This window comes from Salvelinus alpinus, chromosome 14 (assembly GCF_045679555.1).
Source record: "Salvelinus alpinus chromosome 14, SLU_Salpinus.1, whole genome shotgun sequence".
Lineage (NCBI taxonomy): Eukaryota > Metazoa > Chordata > Actinopteri > Salmoniformes > Salmonidae > Salvelinus > Salvelinus alpinus.
In genome coordinates this window covers 3,133,986-3,155,306 of record NC_092099.1, presented here as the reverse complement: position 1 = coordinate 3,155,306, position 21,321 = coordinate 3,133,986, and the positions used below count along the sequence as shown (strand labels likewise).

General features: G+C 42.6%; 1 protein-coding gene across 6 annotated transcripts in view; it reads left to right on the top strand.

Annotated features, from left to right (window-relative positions):
• Nucleotides 1-21,321, top strand: part of ppp2r3b (protein phosphatase 2, regulatory subunit B'', beta) — a 55,054-nt gene that overhangs the window by 19,193 nt on the left and 14,540 nt on the right. For 4 of the 6 annotated variants that reach the window (XM_071340211.1, XM_071340213.1, XM_071340210.1 and 1 more), the window contains exons 3-4: nt 15,648-15,833; nt 16,489-16,592. In XM_071340211.1, coding sequence (XP_071196312.1) covers nt 15,648-15,833; nt 16,489-16,592 — 290 coding nt within the window. Of the gene's footprint in view, nt 1-3,562; nt 4,129-15,647; nt 15,834-16,488; nt 16,593-21,321 lie in introns of those variants that run through there. The other 2 variants (XM_071340214.1, XM_071340215.1) reach the window with 2 other exon arrangements.

Here is a 21,321-nt window from a genome sequence, read left to right as displayed (position 1 = left end):
CCTAAACCTCCATGATGACAGTGTCATTCTAGCTACTGCCTTATCACTCTTTTATGCAAGCCAGCTGATCCTGCTCACATCATGTTCCGCTAGCAGGCCCTTCCCTAAGCCCACCATGTATGTCGGTGAAATGGGCCCTATTTTTGTCTTGGGTTCATATGGATTCTCAAATCCCTGTCACAGCCATAAGATTGGCGAGGTTAGAGCTGGATCTTGCTTGTTTCCATTTATAGGCTACTCTGCTATTGTTTTCTATTGACTTTCTCCCGCTGTTGGGTCAGAGGGGTCACTTGCTCACTCTCTCTCTCTCTCTCATGCTCGCTCTCGTGCTGTCGCTCTGTCTCGCACGTTCTCGCTCACTCTCACCATAATCTCTAACATTACGCAACAAGCTCTCACTGACAGCATGGTATACTGTTTCCTGTTCATATTTAGAGCCTTCAGATTAGACACGTTGGTGGGTGGACTCACTGTGTAAGAATGTGTTTACTTGTGTTTGACACGGTCTCTCTATAGTGTACCATGCCTACTTTTGTCTCTCTATGCAATAGTTTTTATTTAATTGAAATGTTTTTTTTTGCGTCTTCATCTTTTGGCAACCAGGGTAGGCTATAGCCTTTCAACAGCAGCGCAGACAAAAGCCCAAGGCTGAATTGGTGAGTGGTGCCATTGTTAAGTAGTTTTGGTCTCTGTGTGCATGTCTGCGTGAGTCTGTGTGTGTGTGTGTGTGTGAGAGAGTGGCACTGTTGGCACTGACAGCTGTCCTCTCCAGTGAAGGCCCATCTGATTCTCCCAGTCAGTCCAGTAGTACTCAGTACCAGAGCTCACTGGTACTACAGAGAGACTTCTCTCTCCCTCTCTGTGTTCCATTTTCCAAAGAGAGGCTGTGTCCTAAAGTGTGAACGAACAGATCGTCATCGCAGAATAAATACCTCTGTTTAGGAAACAACTTCAGATTATGGCTCTCGCTAATGCAAACACTGACAGAATATATATATACACTGCTCAAAAAAATAAAGGGAACACTTAAACAACACAATGTAACTCCAAGTCAATCACACTTCTGTGAAATCAAACTGTCCACTTAGGAAGCAACACTGATTGACAATAAATTTCACATGCTGTTGTGCAAATGGAATAGACAAAAGGTGGAAATTATAGGCAATTAGCAAGACACCCCCAATAAAGGAGTGATTCTGCAGGTGGTGACCACAGACCACTTCTCAGTTCCTATGCTTCCTGGCTGATGTTTTGGTCACTTTTGAATGCTGGCGGTGCTTTCACTCTAGTGGTAGCATGAGACGGAGTCTACAACCCACACAAGTGGCTCAGGTAGTGCAGCTCATCCAGGATGGCACATCAATGCGAGCTGTGGCAATAAGGTTTGCTGTGTCTGTCAGCGTAGTGTCCAGATTATGGAGGCGCTACCAGGAGACAGGCCAGTACATCAGGAGACGCGGAGGAGGCCGTAGGAGGGCAACAACCCCAGCAGCAGGACCGCTACCTCCGCCTTTGTGCAAGGAGGAGCACTGCCAGAGCCCTGCAAAATGACCTCCAGCAGGCCACAAATGTGCATGTGTCTGCTGAAACGGTCAGAAACAGACTCCATGAGGGTGGTATGAGGGGGAGGCCCTCCTACGGCCTCCTCCACGTCTCCTGATGTACTGGCCTGTCTCCTGGTAGCGCCTCCATGCTCTGGACACTACGCTGACAGACACAGCAAACCTTCTTGCCACAGCTCGCATTGATGTGCCATCCTGGATGAGCTGCACTACCTGAGCCACTTGTGTGGGTTGTAGACTCCGTCTCATGCTACCACTAGAGTGAAAGCACCGCCAGCATTCAAAAGTGACCAAAACATCAGCCAGGAAGCATAGGAACTGAGAAGTGGTCTGTGGTCACCACCTGCAGAACCACTCCTTTATTGGGGGTGTCTTGCTAATTGCCTATAATTTCCACCTTTTGTCTATTCCATTTGCACAACAGCATGTAAAATGTATTGTCAATCAGTGTTGCTTCCTAAGTGGACAGTTTGATTTCACAGAAGTGTGATTGACTTGGAGTTACATTGTGTTGTTTAAGTGTTCCCTTTATTTTTTTGAGCAGTGTGTGTGTGATATATATATATATATATGTACTGACAGTTTCATGTGCTCAGTTTGTTTGAGTCCTCGTGTTTTCCTTTCGTGTTTGTGTCAAGCTGACGAGCGTAGAGGGACGACAAAAGGCAGATGGCGTGAAAAGGCTTCACAAATGGCTTATCAAACTGGTGCCGTATCCTGCTGTTGGGGGACAACGGGAACTAGGTTTGTGCTGAAACCAGTGGAAGAATGTGGACTCTGTGATCCCCGTCATCTAAAAATACTTATCATTTTAGCCCGGCTGTGCTTTTCTATTCACACCCTGCATTTTTACACACCACAACCACACACTGTATTCACTAACACACACACACACACACACACACACACACACACACACACACACACACAGAGAGCTCAAGTCATTTTCAGCCTAATTAGACTTGTTTGAGAGAACAACAACTGGCGTTTATAAAAACATCTCTCCTCTTGAACGCACCCCTCCTCCACGCCTAGGCTGCCTAGTGCCGTTGGATCAGCACGTTTATGGGGAATTGATGTAATTGCTGTCAGTCCAGGACAGGAGGTGGATGTTTGCGCAAGCACTGAAGATACATACTTGTTTCTCCAGATCTGGTGTCTCGGGTTGCCCAAACAGTGCTCGCTGGTGCTTTTAATAGGCAGAGACTGGTTCGGCCATCATTCTTTGAAATTCAACACTTCCCCTTCCATACCGCCGGCTAGGGCTCGTCAACTATAATAAGACGTGGAATGGATGGCAGCCCAAGCCTGTGAAGGGAAGGGAAGGCAAAACAAAGGAAGACCATAAGACGTGATGCACAGAGGAAAACTGAGGCTTTTCTTTCCCCACTTTTTGTGAGTTGTCACAAGTTTTGATGGCTTCTCCTATCATCCTCATCGGCTCAAGGCTACACATATTCATCCCTCAGAAACAAGGTGTGCCCTGCCTACATGTATTTTGAAGTTGGTTAAATATACCGTTTTTAATATGACGGAGGCCCACGAATGAATCTGGCTGCTGCCACAGAACCTAGTATCTCATGCTGAGCGGACTCTCTGACTTCCCGCCGAAATAGGAGGAAGAACTGATGGTGAATCTTGCATTTCGAAGCTCTTGCCCTGAAGAAATGTTTGGTACTTCCAACTACCAAACTGGATTGTGGTCATAAAGAGACAGCTCTAGGTATTTTCCTGTGGCACAGACCTACTAGTGTCTCTCGGGAACCGTTAGGTAATATGGTTGCTGTGCTGTTAGGAAGCTGGTGAGCAGGGGGTCATCTTGGCATTCGGCTGCATTCTCAAGTTAGCGGGACCTCAACAACAGCAGGTCTGTCTCTTTACATAACCTTCTATGAGAACTGGAAAGGGCATATCCACACCCCTCACTCTCTCTCACACACACACACACACACACACACACACACACACACACACACAGAGAGTCCTTATCTCCCTAGTGGCTGCTGGTAGGCTGGGGCTCCCTGACCCTAGCAGTCAGTCACTGTGGTGTTTGGTGTGTGTGTGTAGGACAGCAGACAGACGGGCAGAGTTTTGAGGCTCGTGACACTGCAGCAGCTGCTGCCCAGCATTAAGAAGTTCTCGCTCTGTTAAAGGACAATCACAGGGACAGAGGAGTGCTACCACTACTTCCCCTGCCTACTGCTACTCTGACTTCAAGAGCCTCTCCCAGGACAAGGACAGTGGACACACACTGAGTATTTATGTTCTAGTAATTAGCCTACTACTGCTAGTACTACTACTACTCCCACTACTACTCTTGCGATTTCTACTATTGGGACAATCCATAGGAAGATAATCCCATTGGATCAGAGGGTGTGGATCTGTGTGTGCGTTTGTGCGGAGGCATCCTGTCCTGTCTGGCGCGAGGATGAGGATGAAGGAGCTGTCGTTGCGTCAGGACCCTGACCTGAGGAAGGAGCTGGCTCTGCTGGCCCGCGGATGTGACTTCGTTCTGCCATCACGCTTCAAGAAGAGGCTCCGAGCCTTCCACGCTGAGCAAGGACAGGCAGGTGGTCCACTCCCAATACAAGACTGTGTTTTCATCCTCTCTAGTGTTTGTCTGTATAAATGATTGTGTCGGCTAAGCCTTCCAGCAAGGACAGACCTGCGGTCCTACTGTAGCCTATAAGGTCCATCTGTCTGTCCATTGATCTACTATGTCCATCAGCAGTAGGCAAACTGAGAATGTTAAAGCTTTCCAAAAGGACAGGTCCTATACTATAGCAGTCTAGGACAAACATTACATGTTTTGTGGGTTCTAACAAGGACATGCATGTTGTCCATCCATGTTGTCCGTTGCGGTCTGTTACTCTTGGGGTTAGATTTTACATTTTGGATTGTGGCAAGGGAAGACTGGGTTAGGGGCTGGAAATTTATGTTTCTTTTGTTCTGTAGGTCATGGTTGGATTCCGATGTCAAGCATATCACTTAGCATGCACCAATACATAGCTTTATTATAGGGTGGTACGCTAGTATGGATATTGGAACAGAGGCCATGTCACATTATTCTGGCTGTAGTCCCATCATATCTCACAAACTCTGATTTGTAGATGCATTGTGGGTAATGTAGTTGATGTAGCCAGCAGTAGCTGTGCTTGTAGTTAGAGGTGTGAACATTTAAACATTGAAATGAAATTGGGACATTAACGTTAAGAAGAAATATATATTCTACAAAATTAAAATCAGTTATCAAAACTACCACTAACAGGTCCCGATCATAAAGGGAAAAAAAATGCTGCAATGTTAGTAGAAGATATGTATCTTTCTAATTATTTGCCATGGATATAAAGCGCTCCGCACACCATCATTAAGTTGGAAAAATGGCAGAGAATGGCAAGCAACCTGCAGCGAATAGCCTGCTCTGCCCTGAGTCAGCACAGCATTGAGTCTGCTTCTGCGCTGTGTTTTTTTTAATAGATAACCTAACTTTACAAAGTAACGATTGGTGCATTGGAAACATGCTGAAGTATGGACTGACTGCTGGGAACATGCCTACAACTTCATCAGCAAGCTGTCAAACTATCGTCAATAAGTGACAAGCTACACGGTGTTTATCAGTGCAGTGCCCAACATCCTTAGCTAGCTAGAATTCTACCCCTGTGTTTGTCAGTGAAGCTAGCTAGCAGCAGGCAGGCGACCACAAGCTAAATGAGCTGATGGAATCACTGGGGACCGATATAGTTGCACATATATTTTGTGCAGGAGTAAAGATGTTTTGTTTTTACGACTTTCTCACTGCCTATCAGAGTATGCACACAGCAGAACACAACAGCAAGTGGCCACTCGATAAAGGGCTTAGGGGCCAACTGTTTGGTTTGAGATTCAGCCTATGACTGTGGTAGGTAGAATTTCATTGCCCCTTAACGGTCATATGCAATAGGACCATATTCTGCATTGTGGAATTGTATACATTTTTCTCACAAAAAAAATAATAAATGACAGTTTTAACGTTAAGTAAAATTGTCAATTTGTCACATCCCTAATTGTAGTCATTCCAGTAGGTCTGTGTGTAAACGGCTTCCAGTTAGATCTTAGGCAACCTGTCTATACTATGGCACAGGTGAGCCATAATTTGCTAAACTAGGCCAGGCTGTGTTATCTTGCTTAAACTGATAGTTCGAGATTTTGGCAATTAACGCGAGCTGATCTCTTCGTCATTGCGCTAGTTAGCAATCGCTCTCGAACTATCCATTTAAACCAAGAAACACCACACAGAAACAAAATGTTTTCTACGGGAGACCTGGCCCAAGAAGACCGATCCAAAGCTTTGCCACAGTTTGGTTTTAGGCTGTTTTTGAGGATACTGTGGTTGTAAATTTTGTCCCAGGACACGATAAACTTAAATTCAGGTTAGGGGTGAGCCCCAAGTTGAGGTGCCCTTGTGCACTGTGTTTAGTTTGACCGACCATGTGGTTCTTGTGAATGTGTGGAATATCGCAAGGATTAGCGGTTGTGCTTAGGGGAGCTCTGCTGGTGGAGAGAGAGTGGGAGCAAGATCAGGTGGAGTTGGTGAGTGAGGGGGGGGGCAGTCGGACAGTTGAATGGGGCAGCAGGAGTAATCTGTCCTTTTATAGCCATAGTTGACACCCGCGCGCAGAGAGGAGCAAGAGAAGATCAACAGCATTTATCCATGCCTGCTCTGAGCAGAATGCCACAGAATATTTCCAAACAGACAACACTGCACACGCCATACAAGGACTCATGTAGATAGACATGTAGACGTCTAGATCACTGCTCTCTTGGTCATCTGTATTAGTTAGGATAACTGTTGTTTAGCTTTAGTTAAACAGCAGTCCTCACTGAGACTTTGACAATAAGGCATGTTGTTACAGAGCCACGTGTAGGGTGAGTTTAAGGCCACTGATTGGGGAAAACAGAATACAACATAACACGCAACTTTTTGTTTTAGGAGCGTCAAACTTTGTGTTCAGGCATGGACACAGCTAATTTAAAGGACGAGCAGACAGATCCAGAGGTTAAATGTCATGCAAATGGTCTCTGGGAATGATGTACATTTTGACATTTATGTCATTTTAGCAGACAGAGCGATGGCCGTCTGCACTTATCTGTCTGATAACACTCACGGGATAGCTAAAACGAAGTCCAGCTACAATATGCTGTCCTAAGTTAGAAAATATTACCAAGGTAACATCGTCCACTGAATCACATTTTCACCCTCGAGAGTCCGTTAATCTTACCAAAAACTACTGTATAAACCTGAGGCTAATATTGTCTTCTTTTTTTTTCATGAGCAAGTCTTCACTATCTAATTATATATCTAGCTAGGGTGTTTTGTGGTGGCAGAATAAGTTTACGGAATGTGCATGAAAATTTGCAAGCTAACGCGTTGCTGGCTAAACCAGTCTCCAGTCAATCCGTATGAAAGGAAAGGCAGGGATGCTAGCGCCAGTTCACACACTCCCTGCTAAATACTCCCTCTAGCTAACTAGTCAGTGTGGTGAAGTTCTAACTAACGCACAAATTAGTTTTCATGGTATCTGCTCTGCTGTGAATAGTGCACCGAATTTTACACTATAGCTGACTTTTCTCTGCAACTTTTATTGCGTTAGCCAAATGTTACCCGGTAGCAAGGCACACTGCCAGCTGTCAGTCAACTTCCTCAACAAGCTCGCAAACTAAGTGCACTATTTTTGACCAGAGCCCTATGACCAAAAGTAGTGCACTGTGTAGGGAATAGCGTGCTATGCTTTCTCCCCTTCAGACTCACTTCATCCCATAAAAGAAGAATGAGCATCTTAGCCATATTGAGTGTACCTGTAAAGTATCTATCAGACCCTTGTCTGACTCATCTACTGTAGAAGTAGGGAGGATTTCTACCTGTTGATTAGGATATCCTAATAGTATGTGTGCTATGCATGATCGGTCTATGAAAATCGTAATGGGGTGTATGGGATCAAATTGAACATGACCGGCATACTAGGGTTAATGTCATAACAGGCTAGTTATCATCAAGGTTATATAGCTTCTTATAAACTGGGTCGGTTCGAGCCCTGAATGCTGATTGGTTGACAGCATATGAGCTGGGTATGAGACAACATGTATTTTTACTTATCTAATTGCTTATCTAAAAATGATGCTGCAATGTTAGTAGAAGATATGCGTCTTTCTAATTATTTGCCAGCAAGTGGCCACTCGATAAAGGGCATGACAGGTATACTAGGGTTACTATCATACAGGCTAGTTATCATCAAGGTTATTATTATAAACTGTGTGGTTTGAGCCCTGAATGCTGATTGGCGACAGCCGTGGTATATCAGACCGTGTATGAGACAACATGTATTTTTACTTATCTAATTGCGTTGGTAACCAGTTTATAATAGCAATAAGGCACCTCGGGGGTTTGTGGTATATGGCCAATATACCACGGCTAAAGGATGTATCCAGGCACTCTGCGTTGCGTCGTGCTGAATAACAGTTCTTAGCCGTGGTATATTGGCCATATACCACACCTCCTCGTGCATTATTGCTTAAATGACACGCACAGCTCAGCCATTATGAGCCTAGGAGCAGACACCTCTGTCATTCTGTCTTCGGTGGAAACACTGTAGGGACACACACACACACACACACACACACACACACACACACACACACAGCTGTGCCCAAGCTCTGACATGCTTTGGGTTTTATGTTACTGGGGTCGCAGCAGGCACTTTGGAATAACATTCAGGTTTTAGGAGGATTGATCTCCACAGATTCAGAGAGTAGAACAATGGTGGGTCTAGGTTGTACCCTATGACATAAGCAAAGCACCAATCCCTTGAACAATGCTGAATGTTAAAAGTTTGCTGATGACACTCTCACTCACTCAATTCACAGGGCTTTATTTTGCAGGGGAAATGTGTTTACATTTCAAAAGCAAGTGAAATAGATAAACTAATGTGAAATAAGCAATTTGAAATCAACATTACACTCACACACATGCCTGCTATGAGCTGCTGTTCTTCTCTAATCAGGGGTCTGGCATTCAGACAAGATGGCTCTTGTCCTATCTCTCTGGGTGGCTGTCTCCTGACTTTGCTTTCCGAGACATGCTGGTTATCTCTGGTTGCCAGATTACACTCGTACACGAGCAGAACAAAACACACACACACACACACCTACATTCGAGCTCTCTGATCTCTTTTTTTACTCTGCTATTAGGCCTAGTTAACTACTTGTTGTTTACAAACTGATAACGTTTGCCAATTTGTTATGTCAGGGATGTTTAGAATAGGCCAGGCTGTCTGTCGTTTTTCCTTTAGCTAGATAATAGATCATCTCTATTTTTGCCAAAGTAACAGGCTACTTACTCCTTGTTGATTACTTTCTTAACCTTAAAATCTGTTGAATGACTGAAATGTTACAAATCCCATTGATATGGAATTTGCCATCCTCACTTCTGTCTTGGGCTTTGCTTCTTGTATTGTTCATTAATTTGGCTAGTCTATATAAATGTAAGGCAAGCAATACCTACCTACTGCTTTAGTTGGGCTACAAACTTAGGTCTACTAATATCTACCAGTACTTACTTACCTGTCTGGTCATCAACTCCGGTCTACCATGACCTATCTACCTCTCTAGTAGGGCAGGGAATTGCCAGGGGCCTCACGTTACGATATTATCACGACACTTAGGTGCCCGAAACTATATGTATTGTGATTCTATATGTATATGCGATTCGATACTGAGATTTCAAGGTTCAATGTTCCAAACATATTGTTCACCGTATGTCTGCTACAGCGGGACAGGAGAGCCATTAGAAAACAGCAAGTTTTAATTAGTCATAGAATTAAATGTGTTGAACACAAATTGACTCCCTGTTTTAGAAGATGGAGATTCAGCCAACTAGCGCAAATATAATATTATGATATGATATCGTCAAATAATATTTTGATGATTGAACTGTTGACCCCCCCCCCCCCCCCCATTTTTATAAAATCGTTTTTTTTTTTAAGAACACTATGTTGATTACTTAAGTATTCACACCCCTGAGTCAATACATGTTAGAATCACCTTTGGCAGCGATTACAGCTGTGAGTCTTTCTGGGTAAGTCTCTCTAAGAGCTTTGCACACCTGGATTGTACAATATTTGCACATTATTCTTTAAAAAAGCTCTGTCAAGTTGGTTGTTGATCATTGCTAGACAGCCATTTTCAAGTCTTGCCATAGATTTTCAAGCAGATTTAAGTTGAAACTGTAACTAGGCCACTCAGGAACATTTAATGTCATTTTGGTAAGCAACTCCAGTGTATATTCCTCTTCTTTCCTGCCTAAGCAAGTTCTGTCAGACTCTGGCATCATAACTAAGAAGCATGGGATAAGTGATGCTTTTAATAATTTTATCTTGACAAGCTTTTTATTTAAGCGAAACGGTGGTTTAATTGACCCTGGTCAGTCAATCGACTGCACTTCCGTCTGCCAGCCTCTAGCTGACTCAACGTTTAACCCGTCAGCTTCTTGAATCTTTGTTTTCATTTCAACAATTTACTATCTATGATGTGCTAGATGCCTTGCTTAATATTGTTGTAAAAACATCCACTGGGGGGGCTGATATACTTGATCCATTTTTGCTGCAGCTCTCTGCCCCCCTGATTTGCCGAATCATTAACCCATATTTTTAACCTGACGATTATATCTGGGACTATCCCTAAGTTTTGGAAGGTGGCCCATGTACCCCCTCACAAAGGTAGTGACCCTTGTGACCTAAATCATTATCGCCCTATTTCTAAACTTTCTTGTCTAGCTAAAATATTATAATCCTTGATTCATTCTAAATGTATATCAGTTGGGTTTTAGACCAGGTCATAGCGCTCACTGCTGCATCCCTAGTTATACATTATGTGGTTAACTGTATGGATAAAGGCAACTTGGTGCTGCCCTCTTCATTGACCTGTCAAATGCTATTTCGATACTGTTGCTCACTCACTCACTGTTAATTCAGAGGCTTTCCTCAATTGGTCTAGGCTGCATGTAACTGGTTAAAAAATGTACATGACAGATAGAACTCAATGTATATCTACTGATGGTGTTAAATCAGGTTTCCTGGGAAGGTGTCCCACAGGGGTCGATTCTGGGTCCTGTACTTTTGACTGTTTATATTAGCAATATCGACTTGTCTGTAAAAACAAAATGTAACATGCACTTGCATGCCAGTGATACTGTTGTGTGTGTGCTATTGCCCCCACGGTTGTCCAGACTCTATCTGAACTACAGTCTGCCTTTATTGTATTGGAGAACATCTTTATTGACCTGAAATTAGTATTGAACGCAGGTAAAACTAAGTATACAGTGCATTTGGAAAGTATTTGGACCCCTTGACAGTACCTCATAATGACAAAGCGAACACACGTTTTTAGAAAGTTTAGCAAATGTATTAAACATAAAAAAACAGATACCTTAAACAGACCATTTGCTATGAGACTCAAAATTGAGCTCAGGTGCATCCTGTTTCCATTCATCATCCTTGAAATTCTTCTACAACTTGATTGGAGTCCACCTGTGGTAAATTCAATTGATTGGACATGATTTGGAAAGGCACACACGTCTATATAAGGTCCCACAGTTGACAGTGCCCCCGCACATTGACTCTGTACCGGTACCCCCTGTATATAGCCTCACTATTGTTATTTTACTGCTGCTCTTTAATTATTTCTTACTTTTATTTATTTATTTTTTTTGTATTTTTTTCTTAAATGCATTGTTGGTTAAAGGCTTGTAAGTATTTCACTGTACGTTCTACACCTGTTGTATTCGGGGCATGTGACAAATAACATTTTATTTTATTTGTTTAATGCCAGTGGCAGGTCATTGGTAAAACTAGAAAAGAGTAGAGGGTCTAGAGAAGCTACCATTTAAACAAAAAAAAAATCTTTGAGTTCTATTAGATATCTCTGAATCCACAATATGGAAGAGGTTGAAAAGCCATAACACAACAACCGGTTATGGTCAATAATATCAAAGGTTGCACTGAAATCTAACAGTAGAGCTCCCACAATCTTATTATCGATTTCTTTCAACCAATCATCAGTCATTTGTGTCAGTGCAATACATATTGTGAGCCCTTCTCTATAAGCATGCTGAAAGTCTGTTCATTTGTTTACAGAGAAATTGCATTGTATTTGGTCAAACACAATTATTTTCAAAAAGTTTGCCAAGAGCTGGCAGCAGGCTTATAGGTCTGCTTTTAGAACCAGTGAAGGCCCCTTTACCATTCTTGGGTAGTGGAATTACTTTGGCATCCCTCCAAGCTCAGATTAAAGATATGACAGATAGGAGTGGCAATAGTCGGCTACCATCCTAAGTTGTCAATGTCAGGAGGTTTGTCAATATTGATCGATAACAAAACATTTTCCGCTTCCCCCACACTAACGTAAAAAAAAATCAAACTTGCAATGCTTTTCTTTCATTATTTCTTTTTTTATACATGGATACGATGGCTCACTGTTCATTGCTGGCATTTCCTGCCTACGTTTGCCCACTTTGCCAATGAAGTAATCATAAAAATAATTGCCAACATCAAATGGTTTTGTGATGAATAAGCCATCTGATTCGATAAAAGATGGAGTTGAATTTGTCTTTCTGTCCATAATTTCATTTAAATTACTCAAGTTTTTTCTTTATATAATTGATATTGGCTTCAAAATATAGTTTCTTCTTTTTTTTGAGTTTAGTCACATAATTTCTCAATTTACAGTAAGTCAGCCAGTCAGATGTGCAGCCAGACTTAATAGCCACTCCTTTTACCCTTTTCAACCATACAGTTTTAACATTTCTCATCAATCCATGGAGCCTTAAGTTCTAACAGTCAGTTTCTTAACAGGTGCATGTTTATCAATAATTGGACGAAGCAATTTCATAAATTCATCAAGTGCAGCGTCTGGATGCGCCTTATTAATCACATCAGACCAACAAATATTTTATCATCCACATAAGAGTCACAGCAAAATATTTTGTATTATCTCTTATACAGTATTTTAGGCCCAGCTTTTGGAACTTTGGCTTTCCTGGCTATAGCCACTATATTGTGATCACTGCACCCAATGGGTACGGATACAGCTTTAGAACATGTTCTACAGTATTAGTAAAAATGTGATCAATACATGTGGATGATCTTTTTCCGTAAGTGCTTGTAAACACCTTGGTAGGTTGATTTAATAACCTGAACCAGATTACAGGCACTGGTTACGGTGAGAAGCTTCCTCGAGCGGACAGCTTGATGAAAACCAGGCAATATTCAGGTCCCCAAGAAAGTAGACCTCTATTTTTACGTCACTTATACTATCAAGCATTTCACACACATTATTTATATACTGACTGTTAGCACTTGGTGGCCTATAGCAACACCCCAAAGAAAAAGGCTTCAGATATGCCAAGTGAACCGGCAACCACAACACTTCAATGATGCTTGTGCTTGACATTAGATCTTCTCTATGCATTTCAGGGATATGGCTCTGAAATAATACGGCAACACCTCCAACCATAATTGTTTGCCTCTTCTATAGATGTTATATCCTTGTATTGCTACTGATGTATCATCAAAATAATTATCTAAGTGAGTCTCAGAAATGGCTAATATATGAATGTTGTCTGATGTTATTGATTTCATTAACCTTATTTCTACGGCTACATGTATTAAAATGGGCTATTTTCATCCCTTTCCTGGGTAGCGTATCAGAGATGGAAAAGAGCAAACAAAGCGAGATAAAAAAAAATTACATTCAGCATTCCATTAATCAATTGGTGTGTGTGCTACGAACCCATATGCTTGGCTCTCTCATCCCTTCCAGGTGGGAAGGGTGGACAATGAGCCTGTCATAGCGGAGGTAAGCAATGTCCCCACGTGCTCTGTCAGCTTTCATCGCTGGGATAAGTTCTTTCCTCTTCTGGCGCACAGCTTCAGGGTGTCCTCATTGAGGAAAATATACATTCCTCTCAAGTTCTTGGCTCTTTCGAGAACAGCTACCTTGTCCTTGAACCTCAGGAACTTGACCACTATTGGCCTGGGCCTGTCACCTGGGCCGGTGGTAGGTTTTCCAGTTCTGTGGGCGCGCTCCACCTCAATCTTCCTGTGGTCCATCTTCAATTTCTCATAAACTCAGCAAAAAAAGAAACAGCCCTTTTTCAGGACCCTGTCTTTCAAAGATAATTTGTAAAAATCCAAGTAACTTCACAGATCTTCATTGTAAAGGGTTTAAACACTGTTTCCTATGCTTGTTCAATGAACCATAAACAATTAATGAACATGCACCTGTGGAACGGTCGTTAAGACACTAACAGCTTACAGACGGTAGGCAATTAAGGTCAATGAAATATGAAGGGTGGTACTCAGTGATGTGTTCAGGTCATAACGTTAATTTTTGTCACATTTTTTGCAGTTTTACTTTAGTGCCCTATTGCAAACAGGATGCATGTTTTGGAATATATATACACACATATATATACATATATATATATATATATATACACACACACACGTATATACACACGTATGTGTGTATATATATACACACACGTATATACACACGTATATACACACAAATACAAAAACATATATGTATGTGTGTAGATCTATCTATCTATAGAGAGTGTGTGTGTATTTATATATACATGTATATATGTCATTTATTTTTTTCTGTACAGGCTTCCTTCTATTCACTCTGTTATTTAGGTTAGTATTGTGGAGTAACTACAATGTTGAGCCATCCTCAGTTTTCTCCTATCACAGCCATTCAACTCTGTTTTAATGTCACCATTGGCATCAATCCCGTGAGCGGTATCCTTCCTCTCCGGCAGCTGGGTTAGGAAGGACGCCTGTATCTTTGTATTGTGTGTGTGTGTGTGTGATAGATAGATAGATCTATCTCTCATCCAACGTGTAATTAATATCTTCACCATGGTGAAAGGTAATTCAATATTTGCATGTTTATTTTCTTTCTACAAATAGGTGACCTTCTTTGCGAGGCACTAGAAAACCTCCCTGGTCTTTGTGGTTTAATCTGTGTTTGAAATTCACTGCTTGACTTCGGGACCTTGGAGATAATTGTATGTGTGGGGTTACAGAGATGGGGGTAGTCATTTAAAACATCGTGTTTAAACACTAATCATGTTAAGTCCATGCAACTTATTATGTGACTTGTTAAGCACATTTTTACTCCTGAACTTATTTAGGCTTGCCATAAGAAAGGAGTTCAATACTTATTTACTCAAGACATTTCAGCTTTTCATTTTTAATTCATTAATTCAAACATAATTCCTTTTTGACGTTATGGGGTGTTGTGTGTAGGCCGGTGACACAAATTCTAAATTCAGGCTGTAACACAACGTTTGGAGAAAGTCAATGGGTGTGAATACTTTCTGATGGCACTGTGCCTCTCTTGTTAGGAGATACTATTGTAAAGTGGTTGTTCCACTGGATATCATAAGGTGAATGCACCAATTTGTAAGTCGCTCTGGATAAGAGCGTCTGCTAAATGACTTAAATGTAAATGTAAATAATTCATTGGATCAACCATCTTTAGAGCATTTTCACTTACCATTCTGTATGTTGATCTCAGGTCATGCACTAGGCTGTATTTTACAGCTTTGCATTTGAAACAAACATGGATCACTGCTGTCAATTATTCTTGGATCGTAGCATACATTATTCACTGCTTTCATTCAGATAATTTGATACATAATTCCATTCATCTGTTGCTTATTTTCGATGTAGACTTGTGTGCAGAAGTCTATCCTGGTGGTTGGCGCCTGCCAGAATGTCTCTTAGTGTAAATGGTGTGTTTTGAACATTCCAACATCACTTGACACATCTTTATTGAAAGCCATTAGTTAATTGGTTGAAGGGAGGGGGGAGTCGTTTCCCTAATGGGGCAGATGGAGGCGGGGCCGGTGGTGGATAACTTTATTGGGACTAGGTAGCCTTTGCTTACTTTAGCCAGCGCTAGTGTTGTTGGGTCCTAAATGTTAGATACTGTTTGCCGCTGATGCTAACACAGGCTATTTCTGTCCTGTCTGTTTCTCCTCAGGCCCAGGTGAAGAGCGAGGCGCCTGTTCCCACGGCGCTGAGTGAAAGCATTCCAAAGTTCTACTTTCCGCGGGGGCGGCCCAAAGCCAACCTCAACATCGACGGCCTCATTGCTAAGATCGAGAAAATATTTTCCCAATTCCCCAATGAAAGGGCCACCATTGAGGACATGGGGAAGGTTGCCAAGGTGAGAAGGTGATTTGTAGTGCCGAGACTCCATAGCCACCCAGCAAATTTGTTTTCATTAGTGCAATTAGTGAAGGTTTGCAGCTCAGACGTGGTTTTTCTCTCTCTCTCTCTCTTAACCCATGAAAATATTATTTCTGAGCCCCCCCCCCCCCCCCCCCCCCCAGGTATGTGACCGCTGACCTGTGGAGGAACCTGAGTTGAGAAAGAAACATCAGCCAGGTTAACTCAGGGAGGTCTTTGAGGGGAAACACCACTGTTATCTGTGCGAGATGGGCACTTTATTGACATTTTCATTCCAAATCGAATCCTCTTCAGGTCAAAGCCAGTCATCCCAGGCAGCCCGGGAAATCGCTGTGTCACATTTTGACGGCTGGATTAAACGTTTTTAGTTGGAATTAGAGCAGAGTGACTGACAGCTGTAAGGTGGAGAGAGAAAATCCAAAAAGCACTGTAAAACAAAATAACATTTAGTTCACCCTGATGGAGGATAATGTTGAACACTTAAGCGTGTAGCTGGACAATATTTTGTTTGACACAGTTCTATTACGTGTGAGCTGTCACGGATAGTTAAGTGAACTGACATTCAACTGCACAGAAGAGGACACTTGTCTAAATCACTTATTTCTCCCTCCCTCCCCCTTATCCCCCTCCAGGCATGCGAGTGTCCGCTCTACTGGAAAGCTCCATTGTTCAATTCGGCTGGAGGCGATAGGACGGGCTTCGTGTCCGTTCACAAGTTTGTGGCCATGTGGAGAAAGTAAGACAATGGCTCTTGTACCCAGCCAGCCAACCCCACAGAGCTACTCTCACAACCCATAGTCCGATAGTCTCTCGTAAACAACTACCAATAGCCACATGTGTTGGCCAAAGCTTCAGCAAAGAGTACACAGTAACTGGTCTTCCAATAATGTTTTGTACTATTTTTTCATAGCAATTAAAATGGTTGAAAAACAAACCCTTGAAATGTTTACATGTACAGTGCATTCGGAAAGTATTCGGACCCCTTGACTTTTTCTACATTTTGTTAGGTTACAGCCTTATTCTAAAATGTATTCAATTGTATTCAATACCCCATAATGACAAAGAAAAAATGGTTTTAGAATTGTTTAATTTATCAAAAGAATAAAAAATGATATCACATTTACATAAGTATTCAAACCCTTTACTCAGTACTTTGTTGAAGCACCTTTGGCAGCGATTACAGCCTCGAGTCTTTTTGGATATGACGTTACAAGCTTCGCACACCTGTATTTGGGGAGTTTCTCTCGTTCTTCTCTGCAGATCCTCTCAAGCTCTGTCGGGTTGGATGGGGAGCGTCGCTGCACAGGTATTTTCAGTTCTCTCCAGAGATGTTCTATCGGGTTCAAGTATGGGCTCTGGCAGGGCCACTCAAGGACATTCAGAGACTTGTCTGAAGCCACTCTTGCGTTAGCTTGGCTGTGTGCTTAGGGTCGTTGTCTTGTTGGAAGGTGAACCTTCTCCCCAGTCTGAGGTCCTGAGCACTCTGGAGCAGGATTTTATCAAGGATCTCTCTGTATTTTGCTCCATTTATCTTTGCCTTGATCCTGACTAGTCTCCCAGTCCCTGCCGCTGAAAAACATCCCCACAGCATGATGCTGCCACCACCATGCTTCACCGTAGGGATGGTGCCAGGATCCCTCCAGACGTAGCGCTTGGCTTTCAGGCCAAAGAGTTCAATCTTGCTTTATTCAGATCAGAGAATCTTGTTTCTCCAGGTCGGATAGTATTTAGGTGCCTTTTGGCAAACTCCAAGCGGATTGTCATGTGCCTTTTACTGAGGAGTGGCTTCCGTCTGGCAACTCTACTGTAAAGGCCTGATTGGTTGAGTGCTGCAGAGATGGTTATCCTCCCATCTCCACAGAGGAATTCTAGAGTTCTGTCATAGTGCCCATCAGGTTCTTGGACACCTCCCTGACCAAAGCCCTTTCCCCCCGATTTAAGAATAATGGAGACCACTGTGTTCCACTGTTCTTGGGGGCCTTCAATGCTGCAGAAGTGTTTTGGTACCCTTCCCCAGATCTGTGCCTATGGACAATTCCTTTGACCTCATGGCTTGGGTTTTGCTCTGACATGCACTGTCACCTGTGGGACCTTTATATAAACAGGTGTTTGCCTTTCCAAATCATGTCCATCAATTTAATTTACCACAGGTGGACTCCAATCATGTTGTAAAAACAATTTTCGCTTTGTCATTATGGGGTATTGTGTAGATTGCTGAGGATTTTTATTTGTTTTTCCATTTTGGAATAAGGCTGTAACGTAACAAAATGTGACCCGATTCAGGAAACTAGGCTTATGTCGCAAGTGAATCGTTTGAACGTAGTAAAATTTATCAAAATGCATTTTTTGGCAGAATTGCCTTCTCAAACATGTGAACTTTCATGTGCCTTAATATCAAACTTGTATGCCATCTAAATACGAATAAAATTGTTAAATTACGAGCTTAGTTGGTTTAGTCACAGAAAAAGTGAGCAACCTTCCCGCTAGCCATGATTGGCTGAGATAAGGAGTAAGCTGGACATGCCAAGAGATGAGTTTGGATTGGTCTGCCATATAGCACGCGTCTGTCTATTGGAGCTGGTCAGTATGTCTAGGTAATTGTGTTAAACGCCGCTTTTATTTTTTATATATCGAGTAGTAAAACTGCATAAATCTAATGTCACGTTAAAGTGTACTGTTAACTAGCTTACGTTAGCTGGCTGTCTCGCTAGCTAACATTGTGTATGCTCTCCACTTTCTGGGGGACCGAGTTTTGAAATCAGTGGAATTCAAGTATGATAGCTAAGGAGATGGAGAAAACACCAGTCTGGATTATATCTTCAAACTAAGGGCAACCATACATTGCATCAGACAGGATTTGCATCCAACCATGATGTATACAGGTAAGATAGTCTAGCTAGTTACATTTTCAGATATGACATGTTTCTAATTTTGACAGAACATTTTTCATTTCAAGTGTGCTGTTAGCTAACGTTAGCTAACTTTGTGTATGATCTTATTATTTGTAAATCAGACACATTTGCTTGACTAGTTATAGCCGTAGAACTGGTTGGTTAGCTACCTGCAGATTCATGCAGGGTAGTAACATCATGTGTTACGGACATATTGTGTGTGTGTGTTTACGGACATATTCAAACACACGTGTGTTTACGGACATATTCAATTAATCCCTATCCGAATCTGCTGTTCCCACATGCTTCAAGAGGGCCACCATTGTTCCTGCTCCCAAGAAAGCTAAGGTAACTGAGCTAAACGACTATCGCCCCGTAGCACTCACTTCCGTCATCATGAAGTGCTTTGGGAGGCTAGTCAAGGATCATATCACCTCCACCCTACCTGACAACCTAGACCCACTTCAATTTGCTTACCGCCCCAATAGGTCCACAGACAACGCAATCACACTGCACACTGCCCTAACCCATCTGAACAAGAGGAATACCTATGTAAGAATGTTGTTCATCGATTACAGTTCAGCATTTAACATCATAGTACCCTCCAAACTTGTCATTAAGCTTGAATCCCTGGGTCTTGACCCTGCCCTGTGCAACTGGGCCCTGGACTTTCTGACGGGCTGGCCACAGGTGGTGAGGGTAGGAAACATCTCCACCCCAACATCTCGACAAAGGTGCGTTCTCAGCCCGCTCCTGTACTCCCTGTTCACCCATCACTGTGTGGCCATGCACGCCCTCCAACTCAACCATCAAGTTTGCAGACGACACTACAGTGGTAGGCTTGATTACCAACAACGACGAGACAGCCTACAGGGAGGAGGTGAGGGCCCTCGGAGTGTGGTGTCAGGAAAATAACCTCACACTCAACGTAAACAAAACAAAGGAGAATTGTGGACTTCAGGAAACAGCAGAGGGAGCACCCCCTCTGTGGAACGTTTTAAGTTCCTCGGCGTACACATCATGGACAAACTGAAACGGTCCACCCACACAGACAAGAGCGCAACAGCGCCTCTTCAACCTCAGGAGGCTGAAGAAATTTGGCTTGTCACCGAAAACACTCTCAAACTTTTACAGATGCACAATCGAGAGCATCATGTTGGGCTGTATCACCGCCTGGTATGGCATCTGCTCCGCCCCCAACCGTAAGGTTCTCCAGAGGGTAGTGAGGTCTGCACAACCCATCACCGGGGGCAAACTACCTGCCCTCCAGGACACCGACATCTCCCGATGTCGCAGGAAGGCCAAAAAGATCATCAAGAACAACAACCACCCGAGCCACTGCCTGTTCACCCCGCTATCATCCAGAAGGCGAGGTCAGTACAGATGCATCAAAGCGGGGACCGAGAGACTGAAAAACAGCTTCTATCTCAAGGCCATCAGACTGTTAAACAGCCATCACTAACATTGAGTGGCTGCTGCCAACATGCTCACTCAATTCTCTAGCCACTTTAATAATAAAAAATTGGATGTAATAAATGTATCACTAGTCACTTTAAACAATGCCACTTTATATAATGTTTACATACCCTACATTACTCATCTCATATGTATATTCTGTACTCTATGTCATCTACTGCATCTTGCCTATGCCGCACGGCCATCGCTCATCCATATATTTATATGGTCATATTCGTATTCATCCTTTACACTTGTGTGTGTATAAGGTAGTTGTTGTGAAATTGTTAGATTACTTGTTAGATATTACTGCACGGTCACACGCATTTCGCTACACTCGCATTAACATCTACTAACCATTTGTATGTGACCAATAAAATTTGATTTGATGGTCAAATGTTTAGCTAGCTAGCTAGATACATGTCTTAAAAAAAGACTCCATGCACGTATCAATTTCAATAGAATGTCACTGCAACTGTAGATAGACGTACTAGCTGTTAAATTTGCTCTGGCTATCTACTCCGATTTTAGACCAAGGGTAAGATAGTCCAGCTAGCTACATTTTCAGATATTACGCATTTCTAATTTTGAGAAAGTATTTTCATTTCAAGTTAGTGTACTGTTGGCTGGCTCGCTAACTAACGTTACGTCATGCGTTGGGATTCATTGTTTACCTAGCTATCTAGCTACATTTCTTAACAAAATACTCTCGTCTTAGAGTGCAGAATAACTGATGAATTGTTGAACGCTCACCACCCGTTGCATATGTCCGGTGTCAGTAAACATCAACAAAGCATAATTCAATTGTTGCCAGTAGCACAGTTACAGTCACCAATGCTCTGGATAACATGAACACAGCCTAACCAGCTCTAGTAGGGTGAGTAAAATGGTCAGAGTGGGGTGTTCTCATTGTGTATGGAAGTAGCTAGCCAATGTTAGCCAGTTAGCTTGAGTGCTTGACTGTCGTTGTGAGGTCACAGCTTTCGGATCAACCCTACTTATTGGCCAGAGCGTCCAGTGTGTGCGCTCTGTAAGCGGAACACTCTGTATTTACGAATGGACAATCTGATAGCACAGTTGCAGTCACCAATGCTCTGGATAACATAACAGCCTAAGCAG